This window comes from Punica granatum, chromosome 2 (assembly GCF_007655135.1).
Source record: "Punica granatum isolate Tunisia-2019 chromosome 2, ASM765513v2, whole genome shotgun sequence".
Taxonomy (NCBI): domain Eukaryota; kingdom Viridiplantae; phylum Streptophyta; class Magnoliopsida; order Myrtales; family Lythraceae; genus Punica; species Punica granatum.
This window is the reverse complement of record NC_045128.1, coordinates 2,637,225-2,652,022: the sequence shown is the minus strand read 5'-3', so window position 1 is coordinate 2,652,022 and position 14,798 is coordinate 2,637,225. Positions and strand designations below refer to the sequence as shown.

The 14,798-nt window shown below is 43.5% G+C and overlaps 3 protein-coding genes across 5 annotated transcripts; 2 read left to right on the top strand and 1 right to left on the bottom strand.

Annotated features, from left to right (window-relative positions):
* The first annotated feature begins 951 nt into the window (after positions 1–951).
* Positions 952–5,202, top strand: LOC116195773 (serine/threonine protein phosphatase 2A 57 kDa regulatory subunit B' theta isoform-like). Of its 3 annotated transcripts, none has more exons than XM_031525110.1 (3): positions 952–1,086; positions 1,188–2,973; positions 4,292–5,202. In XM_031525110.1, exons 2-3 carry the CDS (start codon positions 1,783–1,785, stop codon positions 4,619–4,621), a joined length of 1,521 nt encoding a protein of 506 aa, XP_031380970.1. In that variant the 5' UTR covers positions 952–1,086; positions 1,188–1,782; the 3' UTR covers positions 4,622–5,202. The 3 variants fall into 3 exon arrangements, with proteins under 3 accessions (XP_031380970.1, XP_031380971.1, XP_031380969.1); XM_031525111.1 differs by having other exon boundaries at positions 1,039–1,485; positions 1,692–2,973; XM_031525109.1 differs by having other exon boundaries at positions 1,039–2,973.
* A 1,027-nt stretch (positions 5,203–6,229) lies between these two features.
* On the top strand, positions 6,230–9,623 carry LOC116195774 (probable carboxylesterase 16). Its single transcript, XM_031525112.1, has 2 exons — positions 6,230–7,445; positions 8,603–9,623. Exons 1-2 carry the CDS (start codon positions 6,556–6,558, stop codon positions 9,141–9,143), a joined length of 1,431 nt encoding a protein of 476 aa, XP_031380972.1. The 5' UTR covers positions 6,230–6,555; the 3' UTR covers positions 9,144–9,623.
* A 263-nt stretch (positions 9,624–9,886) lies between these two features.
* LOC116195772 (glycosyltransferase family 92 protein RCOM_0530710-like) lies at positions 9,887–12,282 on the bottom strand. The gene is made up of 2 exons (XM_031525108.1): positions 11,877–12,282; positions 9,887–11,661 (listed from the first exon to the last, which is right to left on the bottom strand). The coding sequence occupies exons 1-2, from the start codon at positions 12,001–12,003 to the stop codon at positions 10,091–10,093; spliced, it is 1,698 nt and encodes a 565-aa protein (XP_031380968.1). The 5' UTR covers positions 12,004–12,282; the 3' UTR covers positions 9,887–10,090.
* Between the last annotated feature and the right edge of the window lie 2,516 nt (positions 12,283–14,798).

Here is a 14,798-nt window from a genome sequence, read left to right as displayed (position 1 = left end):
AAGATAATAATTAAATAATTCTCCGCGAAATGTGACTATGCTACGCTATATGACTACTACTCCAACAATCGTCTAAGGTATTATCAGAATTCAATAGTCCAGTGATTTTTGCTAAATTGACAAGACTTCATTTTCGAGAAATTTTCCATTTTTCTTCTTTTCACCAACCTTGTATTTTGTCCCAACTCTTCCCCCGACTAACATCCTTTATAGTTGTCGATCCTTTTTAAAATTCCAGAAGGCGGATTTTGGTTCGAGTTCGAGATGGAGATGGAACTCCTCTATCATACGTGAGTCATATTATCGATAATTTCCATATTGGTTCCATCTAATAGGATGAAATTTAAACTCAAAATCTGTAACGGTAAGAAATTATATAATTTTATATTCGTGTAAACATAAATAAAAAAAATCGTTTAAACTAAAAAAAAACTCACGTATTCTAGAAAATCAAGAAAGCCATTACAACCACAGCCGCAATATACACTTTTCAAAAATTACATTTGTATCTTGATTAGTTGGATAATATAAATGGAAAAAATAGCCATATAGACAAATAAATAGGCTAATAAATATCAGCGAGAACATTAGAGCAAGTTGGAGGACGAATGGGAATTAGTATCAATCAAAATAAGTAGATGATACATCATAATTTTACCAAATACCGAAAATGAAGGTAAATTTCCCCAACCGCAAGTGCAATTGCAATATATATTTGTCGACTTTTTATTTATAATAATATCTCAATTAATCGGATAATATAAATGGAAAAAAATCCCACGATGACAAAATAAATTAAGCTAATAAAACTTGAAAAATTTTCTTGCACGTTATTAATAAACTTATCTGCAAGAACGTTCAAAGCAAGCCGGAGTCTGAACGGGAATTAGTATCAGTCGATGACGATACCTTAATATGATTTTACCGAAAAATAATTGGTATCGTTAATTTTTCCAATTAACGAAACCCAACAGCGACCAGTGACCGGCTGACTCCTCTCTTTCCTTTTCTACTGTGTTCTCAAAGGTTATCTCTCTTCTCTCTCTCTCTCTCTTCTGGAAAAAGGAATAGCGCTCAACTTTCTCTGTAAGCTCTCCCTCATCCTCTCTTTCTCCTTTTCCATGGATTCCAGTAGACTCGTGCTCCCCATGGTAATGGACGACCTCACGGTCCTGATTCTTTCGTAGGCTGTTTGCGCTCCATTGGTTGCAGCAGATCCTGCCCAGATCTTCCCGATCCTGCTCACGGGAAGGGGGTCAGAGGGGGACAATTCTCCGCCATTCTTTTTCCTTCTCGAGTGGTTGGACACAGGATTTGAAGGTCCACTCTCCTCAATCCCCACCCCACTGACCGGCAACATGTCCTTTTTCTCATCTGGGTATCCTCGGATAAGTCAAAGGTCCGATCTTTTCTGCCCCGATTCCGAGCTGCAGGGGAGATTGAGGCGCTGATCGGGCTTTTCTTGATGTGGGTAGAGCGAGTCAGGTCGGTCTTTGATTGCAAATGGGTAGTATTCTTTGATTGTTAGCTCGGATGACTGTGGTCTTCCCCCGATTGATGATAATGGCCCTCGCGGGGTTTCTGTAGCATTTGACGGTTTTTCGGTTGAAGATCTCTGCTGTTTGATGCGAAAAGATTGAAGTTTCTGGGCTGAATTGGATTTTCTCTCATTGCCGCTTGCCTAGTTTCAGGGAAAGTGATTGGAAGTCTTCTTCGGGGGAGTTTGGAAGGTTAGGATTGTTGAGTGGATGCGGAAGGAGTTCAGTTGAGATCATCTAGACAATGATCAATAAGATACTCAACAGGCTTCCGAGGAAGCCATCTAAGTCGATTGATACCAGTGATGTTGGGGGAACCTCGACTTCCTCTTATAGTGCATCGTCTACTTCAAGAACCAATGATTTGGCTAGCAGGCAACACGGGAATTCAACTACTTCTGCTTCAGGATTGAATCATGGAAATAGGCTTCTACAGGCTGCGAATACTAGGCTGAATGGCAACTCTTCAGTTGTTCCATATGAGGCCTTGCCCGGGTTTAAGGATGTCCCGAATTCAGAGAAGCAGAACCTGTTCATCAGAAAGCTGGGCCTCTGTTGTGTTGTGTTTGACTTCACGAATCCCACGAAGAACACCAAGGAGAAGGACATCAAGCGCCAGACCTTGCTGGAGCTGGTAGACTACATCACTTCTGCAAATGGAAAATTTACTGAGGTGGTGATGCAAGAGATTGTAAAGATGGTGTCTATCAACTTATTCAGGAACCTGACTACCCCCCCTCGCGAGAACAAGGTCCTCGAGGCCTTCGATCTTGAGGAAGAAGAGCCATCGATGGACCCTGCGTGGCCCCACTTGCAAATTGTGTATGAACTGCTCCTCAGATTCGTGGCCTCGCCTGAGACAGATGCAAAGTTGGCGAAGAGGTACATTGACCAGTCCTTCATTCTCAGGTTGTTAGATCTCTTTGATTCAGAGGACCCAAGAGAGAGGGAGTACCTTAAAACTGTCCTTCACCGTATCTATGGGAAGTTTATGGCACACAGGCCCTTTATTCGGAAAGCAATCAACAACATATTCTTCCGATTTATATTTGAGACTGAGAAGCATAATGGCATCGGAGAACTTCTGGAGATATTAGGGAGCATAATCAATGGGTTTGCCCTTCCCCTGAAAGAGGAGCACAAGCTCTTCCTTGTTCGAGCTTTGATTCCGCTTCATAAACCCAAATGCATCCCAATGTATCATCAGCAACTCTCTTACTGCATTACCCAGTTTGTTGAGAAGGACTGCAAGCTCGCTGATACTGTTATAAGGGGCTTGTTGAAATATTGGCCCGTTACAAACAGTTCGAAGGAGGTCATGTTCCTTGGAGAGTTGGAGGAAGTCTTGGAGGCAACACAGGCCCCGGAATTTCAGCGGTGTATGGTGCCTTTGTTCCGCCAAATTGGGCGTTGCTTGTCTAGTTCCCATTTTCAGGTTGGTCATTTCCACTGCTTCTTCTCAAATGCTGTATTTTGAATTCTGAAAGAACAGTAACTTCTGTCATCTTTGTTCTTTGTACTTTGATAAGATTTCTCACATTCTGCAATTCTTGTTAAATGACATTTCCTTTTGACTTCAAAATATGAAGTTTAGAGATGTCATCGGTTGCATATCTGATGAAGTTGCTCTAGGATTTTTGGTATCTCATTCTCACTCCAAACTATGCGCATGGAGGAAGCACTGCTTGTATTGCTATTATCTTACAGTGCATATATCTCCTGAATTTTGTTCACTTTATGGTAAAGTGCTAACTGCAGTTTAATCGCCTCCTTTGATATTTTAATGCTTTCCTAATCAACAACTTTAATGTCTTCCAATTCTGCTCCCGTAAGATTTTTATGCAGTTAGTGTTCTCAGTCTGAAACAAATGCCAGCAAATTTGACGGCAGGCTTTTGGACAAATTGATGAGACGAATAGTTAAGAGATACAAGCATAAAGCTTATGGCATGCTGCTTGTTGTGCTTTTTCTGAACCATGGCCAGCTTTTATGCAGCCAACTGAAAAAGTTTACTGGTCAGAATGGAATAAGTTGCATCCTTATCTTTTAGGGTAGGGTTCTCTTACACACTTTGGGATCTTAAAAGAGTCTGTGACTCTAAAACATGTCGATTTGAATTTAAACAACAGTTTTCAGGAAGTGGAACAATGATGACATACACGGTTCAGTTGGAGAGGTCATTCAGAATGTCGCTATGCTTCCACTATTATGCTATGGTCCTTTCTCCATCATGCCAAAGGGAAATATAATGTCAATGCATGCACGAGCTATTTGTTGTCTGAGAATAATAATTTTCTGTTACTCTCTGCATGTTATGATATGAAATGTCACTGACCTGTTTTGTTTGTGAAGAATTTCATTTATCTATCTCTCTCTTTAGGAAATAACTTATAAGTTATGCTTTGCATGAAATGTTGGTTTGCGAAACATCTTCTAAAATGCAATGCAGCCCTTTTTCCCTTCTTCTCTTTTAGTAAAGAATAACGGAAAATTGAGGATTTTGCTCTGCAACCAAGTCTGAAGTGGTGGCTGATAGCCCAATGTGAACTGTTGAAAAAGGTGATTTTCACGAAGAAGGTATTCTTGTGTAACAGTTATGATCGTGGTATCCTTCTGTTGAACTGACTATGTGACTTTTTTTTGGGTCAATTCGATTGGGTTGATTGTTTCTTTTTCTGCTTCCGAGTTTGTGAAGACAATTTAGGAACCACTTGTAGCACTGAACATTGAGGGGGCGCCAATTTTTTTTGCAGGTGGCTGAGAGGGCTCTGTTTCTCTGGAACAACGACCACATTGAGAACCTTATTAAGCAGAACCGCAAAGTGATACTCCCGATAATCTTCCCTTCGCTCGAAAGGAATGCCCGCGCTCACTGGAACCAAGCGGTGAAGAGCCTGACATTGAATGTCCGCAAGATCTTCTCTGACACTGATCCCGAGCTCTTTGAGGAATGCCTGGCCAAATTCCAAGAAGATGAAGCCCAGGAAGAGGAAATCAAGACACGACGGGAAGCAACATGGAAACAGCTAGAGGAAATCGCTGCCATGAAATCTGCATCCAGTGGGCCGGCGCTCGCGAAATGAATTGGCTCGATACTTAGCTACTGGGATACAGGGTCTTCTCACTGGTTGCTCCTTGCGGCATCCGTGACAGAGGATCTGTTGGTGCTTAGATTTTCCATAACCGATCCCAGCTGGCTCGAGAAAATCTGCCATCAATGGCCAGAATTCCAGTAGTGAGTGATTCCACTCATTCATTCTTGTTCATGCTCGTGATCGGAAACAGGGCCAGTGTGCAAAGGCTTGAAGGGATGGTCTCTTGCTCAAAGATTTCTAAGGAGATGTGTATATAACATACCAGCAGGGGGTCGAAACGGATCGCAGGTCTCGTATAATTGATGCCAATTTTCTTGAATCAAGACAGTAGAATCGACTGTTTTTAATTTTTTTCCCCTTCGGTTTTCGGGAGGGAAAATTGTCCGGGTTTTACAGATATATGTTTGCTTTCTGTTTTGAGAACTTTTGGATGGTTAATCTTATAATATGTGATAGGGAAGAGGTTGAGAACATCGGATCAGTCGGTCGGTCCATTTTTCTTAATGCCATGTATTAGCCAACATCACGCTTCCTTTTGCTGTTGTAATCTATTTGCTTGTCCGAGTGATTATGTCCATATCCAGTTGTATCTTCACACGCATACATATCATAACCCGAATAATCTCACGTCTCGTGGTTATAATTAAGTCGATGTTACAGTTCCCGGATGACGGGCTGTCCTGTCGTGTATGTTTTCATGTAACCCAAAACTAAACTGGACGAAACTAAAATGGAGAAGAGCGGTCCGACCCTGCAACAACCACCGAACCTACCGTACATGTTATTGTTTGTTCATGACATCGATGTGCCTAATTTCAACAGAAAATAATAAAATAGATGGAATATTTGATTATTCAGTTTGAATTACTCACTCGGTCTTGGCCATTTACCTGAGCTTAATTTGACCATTCATACATACTTATATTATTTTAAAGACGAAGAAAATAAATGTAACAATACAGATTTTCATACTATCGAGATCTTTATGAGAATAAGATGGATAATGAAAAGAAATATATATTCACTGTATGAGATATAAATACTGATTTAAAATTAAGAAAGTTATTATTTAAAATATGAATTAAGATTACGCATATAAACTATACAATCAGAGAAAATCACAATAGCCGTCACCGGTCAACAAGGTCGAGTTTCGAGCAAGTATTATGGCATATTTGTTTTGAGAGTTAAAATCATTTTGATTTTAATTTTAATTTTAACTCGACACACTACACAATAAAAATATACATTTTTCAAGTTAAATATTTTAACTTTAATTTTAACTCAACACACTACACAATCATTTGTCATTTTCTACGATCAAAATTAAAATTATTTTAATTTTGAAACCAAACGCACTGTTAGTTTGTGCCAATAGTTCGATGATAGTATTTGATCCGAATCATCCGAGAGAAAAAAAAATCTTGGAGCAGCTCCACCGTAGTAGCGGCTCACCTTATCTTTGCACCCCCCGCCGCAATCAACATATAGGTGGCCCGCCCAGGTTGGGCACCCCAAAAAGAAATTAAAAATTAACAAAAAACAATAATTAGAGCGTAAATTTGAAAAAGGCCCTTTAAAAAAAAAAAAGAAAAAAAAAGAGCTTAATAAGCTCTGCATGTCCATCTCTCTTCTCTCTCTCTCTCACGCCATCTCCGTCTTCTTCTTCCTTGTTCCAGATTCAATCTCTTACCAGAACGAAGCTCACCGTCCATCGGAAACCCTAACCTCCACCCGGTGCGAGCTCGATTTCTCTCCATTCTGGTGATTGCTCCATGAGCGGTTCTCCATTGCCGCAATTCGGCGCCAACCAGAGAGAGAGCGGAGAGAAGGTTGGGGAGAGGATAGATTAGAGGGAGGGAGGGGAAGGAGGAGGGAAAGCTGGGGGCTTTGTGTTGTTTCTCTTTTCTCTCTCTGCAGATATGCCCAGTGTAGCTGTGAAGCTCTACAGCGTCTTCTTCAAGCTCCTCCTCAAGCACCGCCTGCAGAATCGGATCCAGGCCACGGCCGACGATTCTGGCCACTTCGGTGTCACCTCCCGCCCCGAGGAGTCGGTAGCCGCGGCGAACGCTTCATTCACGGACGGCGTTGCCACCAAGGACATCCACATCGACCCATTCACCTCCCTCTCCGTCCGGATCTTCCTCCCCGAGTCCGCCCTCAAACCCCCCGACGCCGATTCCAGGCCCCAGCCCAAGCCCCGCGTCAGGCAGAACCACCCCCAGCCCACCAAGTCCCCTGATCACGATGCTGCTTCTCGCCGCCACAGCTATAATACCCCCAATGCCAAGCCTAGCCTAGATCCTGACCGCGGCAGCCTCTCCCGTCGCAATAGCTACGGATCCTCCCAGCATGCAAATGGCAATCACCCCGTCGGGTTCAGTAGTGATGCCGAGAGCTTGAACTTGAGGGCGTCGAATGGCGGTAATGTGGCGTACAGAGGGTACTCGCCTTTGGTAATGAACGCCAAGAAGCTTCCCGTGATACTGCAGTTTCACGGCGGAGGGTGGGTCAGTGGGTCGAATGACTCCGTGGCGAATGATGTATTCTGCCGGAGAATGACCAAATTGTTGGATGTGATTGTCGTGGCAGTGGGTTACAGGCTCGCACCGGAGAATCGGTACCCTGCGGCATTTGAGGATGGGCTACAGGTGTTGAATTGGTTAGCAAAGCAGGCAAATTTGGCAGAGTGCAGTAAATCTATGGGCAGCTCCAAAGTCGGCGGGGCAGAATTTAAGAAATCGCACATTGTGGATGCTTTCGGAGCCTCCATGGTTGAGCCGTGGCTTGGTGCTCACGGAGATCTGTCCAGGTCCGTTTCCCGATCCTACTTTGAATCCTCGACTGTTAGTCTCGTGTGGTGTACTATGTCCTGTTCTGCCTCACCTCACTTGATGTGATCTTAATTCTTTTCACAAAGGGTTCTTGTTGCAATGGAATTACGGGTTCGAGCGGTTTGTCTCTGCTTTCTACGGATTGGTGTGCTGACACGATTTTCTTCGAGTAACTGCTTGCTCTTTTCAGTTGAAAAAGAACAGGTTTTCATGCGTTTCAGTTTAGAACCAAGTTCATGGGATTGGCAATCAACCCTTTATCTCTTTCAACTGGCTCTTTCTAGCTAGCTAGTTGTCAGTATTGCCATGGAAACTCCAGATGGGCAGTGCCAGCAAATATCTTACATTAATTCATGGCAGAATTTTGGATGCTACTAGCGAATTCCATAATTTGTTTCGTATTGTGTGCAGGTTATTAATAGATTTATTACTTGCTCTTTGTGCATATGCACACATCATGTGTTTCTTTACGCAATTAATGGAGCCAGAATGTGTTTGCATTTAATTTCGTCTTGTGTAGTTTATTAAGACATTAATTACTTTTGTATTTACTTAGATTTTGTTATCTCCTGAACTCGTGCTTGATAGATTATTTTTGAGTCCTTAAAAGAATTTCTTGCGATGTCGTTAATTGCTTTGGTTGATGTTCAACGACTTAGGCAACCCAATGGGGATGTGGACGGCAGGGTTATGTTGCTGTTTGTACTCAGTGCGGGATATCTTTTGCTTTCTTGAGATTTTATGGGTACTCATTTTTCTATAATCACTAACACGATATAAGGCAAACGAAAGTCTAGTCAGATTCATTGTTTTAGTTTCTGGAGTGTCAACTTTCTCTTCGAAGGATGGTTTCTCTACCTTTGGATTCTTTGCATGAACTGCAGGTTATATTCGCATTAGCATATGCACTTCTTAGCTTTTACAACGGGCAAATCCAATGAGACACCCTTACCTGATATGTTTTAGTGTTATCCACTGCTGTACGTTAGTATCGAGAAATTCCAGTAACACGTCAAGAATTTGGAGGCATTTTACGTCTTACAATGAGCTAGTTTTTGATTCTCTTCTATCTACTCCAGAGCCTTACCGACTATAATTTAATTGATCCTTGTGTTCTTGCATTTTATTGAAGCAGATGTGTTCTTCTGGGTGTGAGTTGCGGAGCTAATATTGCAGACTATGTGGCAAGGAAAGCCGTGGAGGCGGGTAAGCTACTGGACCCTGTCAAGGTGGTCGCTCAGGTCTTGATGTACCCGTTTTTCATGGGAAGTGTCCCCACCCACTCTGAAATAAGACTGGCCAACTCCTACTTCTTTGACAAGGCTATGTGCCTGCTCCTGTGGGAGCTCTTCCTGCCGAAGGAAGAATTCAGCCTCGACCACCCTGCAGCGAACCCGCTTGTACCTGGGCGTGGGGGCCCTCCTCTAAAACTCATGCCTCCAACGCTCACTGTGGTGGCAGAACACGATTGGATGAGAGACCGAGCAATCGCTTACTCAGAGGAGCTCCGTAAGGTGAATGTTGACGCACCAGTTTACGACTACAAAGATGCGGTCCATGAATTTGCTACCCTCGACATGCTTCTCAAGACCCCGCAAGCACAAGCATGTGCTGAGGATATTGCGATATGGGTCAAGAAACATATCTCGCTGCGGGGGCACGAGTTCTCATATTGAGTGCCGAGATAACTGGTTGAAGAATGAAAGGGGGGAAGTAAACTCGCAGGTTCTCACTCACTGACAGGGTGGTTTTGTGCAGAAGAAACGAGTCAGAATAGCAACATCTTGCTGCCAGTGCCAGTGGGCTAGCGGGACTGCAGAGCTGCTCGGTGGAAAGGTGGATTTCATTACTGTTATACTGTTAATTTTTTGTAAGAAAAATGTTGAGGTCTGGGACTAGGATAGGATTAGTGTGAGTTCGAGCATGAGCGAGAAAGCCAGAGAGAGAGAGTGAGAGTGCATTTTGCCTCCTTGTTTCGGTATAGCATCGCCCGGAATATGCGAACATCTTGGGAAAAAAAAAATCATGTGGATTAATGTACAATTAATACAGTTCATGCGGAAACCGAATCTGTTCCTTCCTACCCAGGAAAAAGAAAATGGAACAATGATATTTGAGAATTTGCTATGGTTAGTGATTTGATTTGATTGTAACTAGCATTGGATTTTCACAGAAAGAGCAGAGGCTTCAAACACATCTCCGTGATTGTGAGGACATTTTACGGTCCGAACTCTGTAGGATGGGTGACAGTCCTGCTAAATTTGGGACCAACTCATCTGTTTTGGGGTCAGGATAAACGACAATATTTGCACCGGCTACACCTTCATGATTCCAAATGTCCAAACTCGTTATAGTCTTGTTAACCGCTGTTGATAGCGTCGAATGTCAGTCCGACCGCAGACCATATATAAGAGCTTAATTGAGAAAGTCTCATGTCACCTCTACAGATCTCTATTAATTCATAATTGGGACAACGGCACGCTGTAATATTTATTGTTTCCACTAACTTATTCATCATATCTACAAAATCAAAAATCTTATCTACACAGCCAAAATTTGATTAAGGAAATTAAAACGACTTTGAATATTTCCCAATGCCCTAAGGACTCACAGTTGCCGCCTTCTACGCACAGCCTCTCTGCCTGTTCTTGTTATTATCATCATCATCACCATCCCTTTCTTGCCATGGCAATATACGTGTCTGCGGGTTGGCAAAAACCCGCAGGATCCGGTCTCTCAGCCCGGTATCTTGAACCTCGCAGAACCTGCTCGACCAGTCGGGCGGTTCGACTGCACGTGTCCCCAGTCCAGGGGCACGATCCTTGGACCCGACGTTCTGCTCCTCCTGCCAGTCGGCCACGTAGGTGGCCACCCTACGGTAGAACTTATCCTTGAACACCTCCCACACTTGGTACTTGTAGTGGTTGATCACCATGACCCCCCGGTCCATGTTCACGAACTCGAACCCGTCCCTCAGGTGGAAGTGGTGCACCACGTTGATCAGGGACGAGTTCAGTGCCTCTGGGCGGACTATGCTCTTGTGACGCTCAGGGTGGGCTACTCGGCATGTGTACCCGACCGTCACCCCTTGCCTTGGGGCCTGTTTGAGACCTGACGGCCCAAAGCTGTGGCATGAGACCCTCAGCTCGGCAACGCTCCCGGACGCTGACCAGTTCCTCAGCACTTCCCCTAGGTCTATGCTCGTCGGCATGTGGAAGAACTCATCCACATCGATGAACCCAACCCACTCACAGGCAGACCGAGCTCGGAGTGCACAGTGGGCAAACCCCGCCTCCTGGGTCTTGATCCACGGCCATGCGTGGCGGGAAACATTATACCCTGCGTCGTTCAGGGAATCTATCAGTGTCTCAATATCGTCGTCGCTGTTGTTGTCATAAATGAACCATCTCTCAACGCCGATCTTAAAATGGTACATGACCCACTCCCTAATAAACCGAGCTTGGTTCCTCACCATGGTGCATACGCACATATCATGGGCTTTACTCCGGCCAGAACTGGCTGCAAGCTTGTGAGTCGGTTGTGCTATCGAGTGAAAGATCAAGCCACCGCCCTTGACCCGTACAGAAACCTTGACCGACCGGTTTCCCCCATAGGCCCCGCTGCTAAGGACACTGAGAGGTGTCTCGCACCGAACAATCTCCTGGGCAATCGAGAGGACCTCTCCTCGGAGCAGGAATTTCGATGTCCTGAAATCCCAGCCATACATGCACTCGAACTTGGACGCATTGGAGACCCTCTCCGGCCGTAAATTCAGACCCTTGATGAAGACAACCGTGGTGTTGTCATGGTCGATCAAAGCCTCGTACACCAGCGAGTCCCACTTATGCGTTGGCCCGGATAACACCCCACCATCCGATCGCAACCGAAGAGCCACTCTCGCGTCATGAGATTGGAGCGGGCACCGAACAATCTGATCGTGCGCATCCTCACCGTCCACTGCAATGGGCGGAAGCTCGAGCTGAGGCTCGCTCGACTTAGCTAAGAAGTAGGCGCAGTGGAGGTCCTCCTTCGTTAACAACCTCGCCGAAGGAGGGTAGTCCAAGAAAGCCACCGCCTGGTCAGGGAAGATGACCACCTCCCTGACTGAGATAGCCCGAGGGGCGACCGATTCGCCGGACACGGCTTCCATCGCCGGCTTCCTCCATGCCGGGACCACCAACGGCTTGTACTTCTCTGCACAACCATCCACCAGCAAGGAAAAACTAATTTAAAAATCGAAACTTTTCTCTTTCCCCAGGTAATCCAATCAAATAGCACAGATTAAGCTAAGAAACCCGACAATCCGATGGACCCGACATCGAATTCGACGGCATAATCAGCTTCCTTCCTAGAATTTCATATCAATCATTGAAAAAACAGAGCTTTAAGTTTCTTAACGGTTTATTTACCTCCGAAGAAGAGGCGGAAAGAGGAGAAGGTGAAGCCGGTGAAGAGGACGCAGGAGAAGACGACGAAGAGGGTGCACCAGAAGAACCTGCTCCACGAGTCGCCGCCGCCCTTCCTCCTCAACCTCATGGCCTCACCTCCTCTGCCCCGTCGTAGTCCTCTCTCTCCTTCCTTCACCGCTCATGGGGGATTGGCTGCAATGGAATCACTTCGTCAATTTATTATTAATTCCATTCTTCCTGCTTCGGATTACCAATCTTCAAGTTCTGGGCCTCAATCGATTACTCGAAGAAAGATTTTCAACGAGAGAGAGAGAGAGAGGACGGAGAGGATGAGTGGGTACAGAATCGGAGAAAGAGACGGCAACACAGAATCGACCGTTCATGTCGGTTTACTTGCGGTCGTTGGTTGCTTGAGCCCTCCACTCTCTCTCTCTCTCTCTCTCTCTCTCTATTTCGAGAGCCCCGATTCTGTGTTGACTTGATTTCGTGCGTTGAACTTTGTCCGGCCAATGACTTCCCGCCACGTCACACCGCAGCATTAGCATTGAGGAGCTCAAAGCTCTCCTCCTAGTCCTCCCCGGCGGTTTCTCTATCTGTTTTTAATTAATTTGGGATGATAAACATAAAATTGATTAACCATTTAATCCTGATTGACTGTGTCTTCCCCCTAAAAAAAAATAGAAAAAAGAAGAAAATTAAACATCGTTTCACTGATTTCATCTCAAGCACGTGGAGTTTTTTTTTTCCTTGTTACTAGTGTGTTATGAGATTTGTTGAAGGTTTGAAGATGATTTATCATTTTGGTTCTCGTAAGCGAAAATTATTTGCCTTATTTTTTAGTACAACAAAAGGTTCATGATCTATTAAAGCGTAATTAGAGTCTCATCGACGAGATCAAAGCGTGTACTACTATACGGTAAATATTTGTCAAAGGTTCATGATTTCTAATTATTCATGTATTGTCATTATGATACGATTGGAGAAGTTGGAATAACACTATTATTAGTAATAAAGAAACGCTACATTATCGTATGGGCTTATATTGATTATTATTTGACCTATGTCAATTCAACTCTTTCATAAATCATGTAAACCGCCTAACCAGCTTTTAATCCAAGAGTTCACTCCACCAACCAATCCAGTACAAATCCGACCGTTAATTAGCCAGCTTAATGCACCCTCAGGTAGATGCGGTGGTCACGCATGCAGCCGATTAAATACCTTGCGTGAACATCTGTGCATTTACTTTTGACCGGGCAGGGAATATCTTATCTTATATATTATTATTTATTAGGAATAAAATTCTCTTTTTGCTTTTTTGTTTTGGTAAATTTAAATCAGCACGAAAATTCCCGATTTGCTTCGCTTTAATCCAAGTGGGACCCACTTGAAATTACATCCTCCAACCTCTGCTTACGCAGCAAAGTGGAAAATTATTGCCATCATTATTGATTGATCCTCGATGGCTGTGATTAGGACTAGTTAGGGGAAAATTCCATCTTGCTTTTTCAAGTTTCGAGTCGCCCCTGTCTCTTGTGTTCTTAGTTCCGCACCTAACGCGGTGTATGGATATTATGTAGGTTATGCTATCGCGTAATCTCATGCGAATGATCCGGACCTTAGGAGGAAATGTCAAGAAGTTTTGTATCGTATAAGTTGTGAGTAATAATCGTCATCGACAAGAAATTTTACTATATAAAATTTCATTACGGTCCATAATGCACTTACCACAGTCCCAACTGCACCGAAGTAAGATTGTAGATGAGCCATGTCCCACGAAAAGCATAGTTGTGTCTTTCCTTTCTTTTAATCATTAGGTGGCCTCCATGATTCCATTATAGCCCACAAGGCCTTCGCATCCTGAAAAACTTCACATTTGTGTTTCTTTCCCCTTTTTGGGCCTTTTCTGTCCCGGTCCTTGAGAAACGATGGTGGTGGTGGCCGGCGGTGGGGCTGGCCGAGTAATCGCAACATCAACTAATGTCCCTAGCTGTCTCTTCTTCGTCATCATTTCCTGAACTCCAACAGCAGACAATACTATTCAGAAAGTCTCAACATGGTAGAGGGACTCGAGTTTTATTGCTAAGATCAAATCTGAAGGATGTGACTTCATAGTAAACCAAGTTAGACATACTTATAATAATAAAATAAAGAATTTAAAACTCACTGAAAACACCTCATTGTCCAAACCAAACACATGGCTAATTGGAAATCGATCAGAATTTCACATCATTGTCAATGGTCAATGATAATTTATTGTATAGTTTATATATTAGAAACACCAAATAGAATAGACCTTTTAACAAGCTTTCTGCTCGGACTGCTCTGTGTCGTCTTCCCCGTTTGTTGAGCTTGTCCTCCCTGCAAATGAATCCATTGTTTTGTTGGGGGTTGGGATTCCCATCCATGCAATTGGTGGATGGAGGAAAAGGCATCTCGAGTTCACCCTGTCTCTCCCCATCAACTGCTCCCAACGACAAAAATGGCCAGCTCTAAACCGTATATTTTTTTTAAATAGAATATCACCGTCGCTCACCACTTATTCATTTATTATCATTTTTATTCATGATATATTTTTGTCATCAGTTAACCCCAAATGTTGACATTTCGTTGAATATTTATATCCTTCCGTTAACCTTCATAACGGAAAATTCATGGATGACATTATATGTCATGTCACTTTTCCGTCACGGAATGATATGGAAGACTAACATTTGAGACTAACTGATGGTAAAAATATATCATGAGCAAAAACGGTGACAAATGAATAAATGTAGGACGACGGTGATAATTTTTTCTTTTTTTTTTTCCATCAATTTGGTCAACTGAAGACCAACCACTGTCGGGCTTTATTTATTTTATTTTTTGAGATATCTATCGTATCTATATTGCTCAGACTAATAATTGTCTAGACATTGGTTT